The sequence below is a fragment of the Ruditapes philippinarum genome, unplaced genomic scaffold (genome assembly GCF_026571515.1).
Source record: "Ruditapes philippinarum isolate M1 unplaced genomic scaffold, ASM2657151v2 ctg899_1_1_1_1, whole genome shotgun sequence".
NCBI lineage: Eukaryota > Metazoa > Mollusca > Bivalvia > Venerida > Veneridae > Ruditapes > Ruditapes philippinarum.
In genome coordinates this window covers 30608-36266 of record NW_026856839.1, presented here as the reverse complement: position 1 = coordinate 36266, position 5659 = coordinate 30608, and the positions used below count along the sequence as shown (strand labels likewise).

Genomic DNA, 5659 nt, shown 5'->3' with positions numbered 1-5659 from the left:
TTCTAGTTTTTTAAAACATTTATTCTATGTTATTGGTTGTTGCAATTGGTATATGGTACAATCTAGATTTTAAGAGTAGACAGTGACTGAAATGAGAGTAGAAAACTTTTTAATGCATTGTTAATTGTTTGTTGTTAGAAATATGATGAAATTAAAAAAAAAAAATAAACAAATTTTGTATTTCAGGTGTGTGATGACAGACTGACAGATTAGTTTGATCTGCAAGGCGACAATGTGAAGGTATATATGAAAATTGATTATATTTGTTAAGAAATAAAGTTTTCAATGGATGAAGACAGTGATATCAGTGAATTTGAAATGCTATAATATATGTACCCAGTGACTTTTTTACCTCTGCGTCCTGCGTCCAGAACGCATTGAGTTTTCTGTGGACACAAAGTATCAAATAATGTGCATCTTTTGGACACATGCTTTTTCTGAGCATGGAGTCCTGTCTGACAGGAATTTGGTATAAATTCAAGTTATGTGAATATGATGACAGTAAAATTTAATGTTTTTGCAAATATTTTACATTGTTTTACCGATAAGGCTTACCATATAAACTGTAAATTAATTGTAAACATTTTATAATCAGTGTTGCTCTTGTTTGAAATGTCAACTTAAGCAGAATATATTCTAGTAATTTGACCCACTTGATGACAAATTTCCAATCGTATACCGTTCCGATTTAAAAAAAAAACAACATTTAAATACGTTAGGACTCGGAGAAATCTTTGTAAATTTACATTTAAACTATCAATAATACATTTATTTAATAGCACAGCTAGAGATTTCCTTTAAAACTTAGAGTCCCTAGTTAATGGCACATGCACAGGGTGTTCACTAGCCATAAAGTCCTGAGGATCATTTTGAATAAGTTTTACTGACTACAAGGCCCATGATTTTAACAAAATTTCACCCTCCAGTTAAAATCCTGAGGGTCAAATCAGGTCTTTTGGAAATTTGAAGAGTCAAAGAGTCATTTCAAGAGTCAAACGGACACCCTGAACATTGTATATTGTTGCCATCCAGAGCATTTACTCAATTAAACTGCACTTTAAAAAATCGGCGAGTCAAATCAAGCTATTATCAGAAGTTCAACTTACGGTTTGAGTGCATCATTTAATAAAGAAATTTAAAAAAAAAAACACAACAGAATTACAGTATAATTGATGTAACAACAAATTGAAAGTTTTGAATCATAATATGAAAAATAATGAGGATTACAGGCTTAATCGGTAAAGAACGCAAATTCTTACTAAAAAAATTTGAACCCATACAAATAAGGAAAAACATCGCTTACCGTATTTTTTGACTTAAGGTAAACATTTCATATTCTAGGTCTTGCAAATTTTATACATATAAGACATGTAAGAAATAGTCATCTCTAATAAGCATAAAAAATTAAGGAATATGATGTTTTGATTAATATCAAACTAAAATAAAATACATGAATGGAATGGAAACAAACTTATAATGACAGTTTTGGATAATTTCAGTATCAGAAGCATTGTAATTAATGTAGAAATCAAATTTATTTTTTTTCTCCATATAACTTGGACTTATCGGTTAAATTTTAAAGTGGTGGCGTGATTAACACATCTAAAATGTAACTAGTATGCTAAAGATAAAAGGATTGATGGCTGTATTAATTTCAACCCACCATGGGGAAGCAACCATTGTATAATATTGGAGTTAGAAACACTAATTGTTTTTAGGCTAGATTCAATACTGAATTTAATTTTCAAAGGTCAGTAGGAAACATATGATATATTTTTTACTGTAATGACTAAAACAAGGGGGCATAACACCTTTATGACAGTTTATAAGACTTACTCAAATGATTTCCATTGTAATACAGTGTAGCTATTTTATTATTTTTTTCTTGATATATTATTGCTGGGAAGACCAGATTGTTGATATTTGGCTTAAGATATTCTTGGATGATTCCCATAAATTTTTATAGCAAAAATTGCTTGTAGTTGAGCATAATGTGCTGTATAGAAAGCTACATATAACAAGTGTGCCATTTCTTTTATTGAGTAACATATTTATGTTTTTCATGCAATATTTTTGTCAGAGTTTAAAGAAAGGATGAACTTATTGAGTAATTGTTATGAATAAATGAATAAATATTAAGTGGTGGCGTGATTAATACATCTAAATGTAACCAGTATGCTAAAGCTGAAAGGATTAAATAATATTCAATACTGAATTTAATTTTCAAAGGTCAGTAGGAAACATATGTTATATTTTTTACTGTAATGACTAAAACAAGGGGGCATAACACCTTTATGACAGTTTATAAGACTTACTCAAATGATTTCCGTTGTAATACAGTGTAGCTATTTTATTATTTTTTCTTGATATATTATTGCTGGGAAGACCAGATTGTTGATATTTGGCTTAAGATATGTAGATAAAATATTTTCCATGAATGAAAGCATGTGCTTATTCTTAAAAGACTATTAATTTATTAAGTCTGGCATATTCATGATATTGTGCTAGATGATAAGGTATTTTATGATTTTTTTTGTCTTTCTTTATCTAATTTATAAGAGACAAATGTGATGTCATGAATAAGTTGTTATGAAATTTAATAAGATAGAAAATATTTGTTTTTTATATGTTTTCAGGTGGTTTTAATGTAATATGGTGTGCTGACTGTAACAGTAATGTATGAACAAGTTAAAGTGATGTCATCTCACATACACTACTCTCCTCTCCCTACAAACGAAAGTGATATCTCAAACATACACAAGTTCGCCTTCCCCAAAATATCTCGCCTGAAAATTGTTGGTGTGACTTTTGTAATTTTACTGTCAGTAGTATTAGTAGTTATATCCTGTTTCAATAAGGGATACTGTTCAAATAAGTCAGTTTGTAATCCTGAAAGTGAAGGAAATCGGTCGGACAGAGGACAGTATGGTAAGGGAGAACATATAAAATTTCATCACATGAAAAGACGTCTACCTCAATGTATAATTATTGGTGCGAGAAAGGCAGGGACTCGAGCTTTGTTGACCTATTTAAATATTCATCCAGGGATTGTTGTGAAAGGTGAGGAGATGCATTTCTTTGACGATGAAGACTACTATTATGACTCTTTGGAGTCTTACAGAAAACAAATGCCTTACTCTTATCCAGACCAAATCACAATCGAGAAAACACCAGCTTATTTCACCGAAGAAGAGGTACCAGAAAGAATATATCGTATGAACAAAACAATAAAATTATTACTGATTTTCAGAGATCCTGTTGAACGGACAATTTCCGACTATGTTCAAATAGCCGAAGGTAAGAAATCGAAAAATAAGTATGTTGCATCATTTGAAGATCACGTCCTGGATTCTAAGGGTAATATAAATAGGAGCTACAGGGCGGTGAAAAGTTCTATATATCATAAGCATTTGTCGCGCTGGTTGGAATTCTTCTCTCTGAATCAAATTTACATCATCGAGAGTAAGGACCTTGTTGAAAATCCGTCGGTTGTGATGTATGACGTTGAAGATTTCTTGCAGATTGAGCACGAGATCAAGCCAAGTAATTTTTACTTTAACAAAACTAAAGGATTTTATTGTGTTAAAACTGACACCTTACAGAAATGTCTCGCTGACAGTAAAGGTAGACAGCACCCACATGTCCAGAGGTCTGTCATCAGTAAATTAAGGAGATTCTTCGCTCCACACAATAGGAAGTTGTACAAGATGGTTGGCACAGATTTCCACTGGGCTGAAGAATGAAGATTATCATTTCATTAATACATGTATTAAGAATATAGTATATAAGATACTAATGCGGCCTTCAGTTTTTCTAAAGGTTAAATATGTTAATATATATAAGATAAATTGTCTCATATAATTGTCAAATCAAACAAATTAAGGTTTAAAATGAAATTTATCGTCAATAATATACAAAAATGTACGTAAACAATAAGAAAATACTCTCAGGGCGCTGTTTTGAAGAAGGCTTAAATAGTGCTTGATGCACTTTTCCAAGTTAATATTACTGAAATACTTACCTTGAAACAGCACAGAATTGTTTTTTTCCAACAAAAAATAAAAGCTGAAGGCCGCTTTGGATAATAATTTTGTATCTTTTACAGATACATAGGATATCTTGAGAAAATATTTGTATTTTTTTTATCTCGACAAGAAGTGAAAATGTTCTCTTAAATATATGTACCCAAAAAAAAAGAAAAACTAAAAGATGTTCACAGTCATGTAATAATATTCATTGAAAACAGTCATCCCTCTTATCTAACAGGCTTCGCGAAACTGCTGAAACATTTGCCTGACCTTCGGTCAGACAAACTTTCAATTCTTGTCTGACCGAAAGAACTTTTGTCTGACCGATTTTTTTTTCCAAATATATGTATATGGTAATACCTTTGTGTTTTTTTAAAGACATAGGATCTTTTAAAGATTTGCAACACAATTTTATTCTCATAAATAAAACATCAGTTTATCCAGATTGATGGACTCTGTCTGGAAATTTAAACATTCATGATCAAAATCATCATCATCATATGATCTTTATAAAATTTATGACACAATGTACATTTCATCTTATTTTCTTCCTCGTTAAAAACCAACCACGAGCGGCCATTTTTCCATTTACCCACAAATTTTCTCGGCAGGCGCCTGGACTCGTATTTCTTTTGTTTCGCTTTTTTCCTTCATTAGATAATTTACGTTTTTTGCCTGGCGTAGCGCCAACGTAATAATTAAATAATGCAGTACCACCGACATTTTCTTCCGAATACAAGATCATTGAAAGTTGTATGTATCTAGAATTTGATTGGACACTAAAAATGAAACGGCGAATCAAAACTAGTTTTACATTTTTTTATTCAAGGGAGAAAACTCGGTCTTTATTGGTCTTGGATATATCCCGGTATTCGTACCGGACATAAGGTCCGGAACTCGGAAAAAAATATCGGATCGGCCTAATTTTTGTCGGACATGTCCGACGGTCCGGCAACTTTCGCGAAGCCTGATCTAAATTAAGTTATTTGATGAAAGTTTTTAGTTTTTACGATACAATGTAAATGGTATGCAGTGAGGTATATACATGTACAGTGAGAGATATAAATCATATTGCATTGCTGAATTTCTGTATGTCATTGTGTAGCATTTATTCAATATTATTGTCAATAAACTGTACTTGCTTTGATACAGTATAATATATTCAACTTGTACAAAAAAATGAAAGGAAAACGGAGAAGTACAACATGTCAAACTTTAGGCTTTAACATGTTAAATGTTCAAGATGTAAATGTATTCAGTCCATTAATGCTGATATTTACTTTTGGATGTGACACAAAAAGTAATAATTGTACGCATCAATTAACACTTGTGGTCATCTTAATTAGGAGATGTGCCAAAATCCTGCTTTGATACAAGGAAAACTAGAGAACAATTTTTTTAACTTGAGTTTCTCATTGATTAAATTTTAGATGAATTATTTGAATTTTCTAGATTTTGTAGACGTAGGATTCTTTTGTATTGATTACAAATACTGAATTTTTATTCATTTTTGGAAAAAAAATGACATATATGATGATTAATATGATATTTTGAATTATTATATTCAACTTTTGTAAGCAGATATACCTGTACTAGTACTTTACAAATTAAAATAAGCCAATTTCCAATTG

The 5659-nt window shown here is 30.9% G+C and overlaps 1 protein-coding gene across 1 annotated transcript; it reads left to right on the top strand.

Annotated features, from left to right (window-relative positions):
• The first annotated feature begins 2623 nt into the window (after window positions 1-2623).
• On the top strand, window positions 2624-4257 carry LOC132747867 (heparan sulfate glucosamine 3-O-sulfotransferase 5-like). The gene has a single exon (XM_060737392.1). The coding sequence runs from the start codon at window positions 2676-2678 to the stop codon at window positions 3741-3743; it is 1068 nt and encodes a 355-aa protein (XP_060593375.1). The 5' UTR covers window positions 2624-2675; the 3' UTR covers window positions 3744-4257.
• Window positions 4258-5659: the final 1402 nt, after the last annotated feature.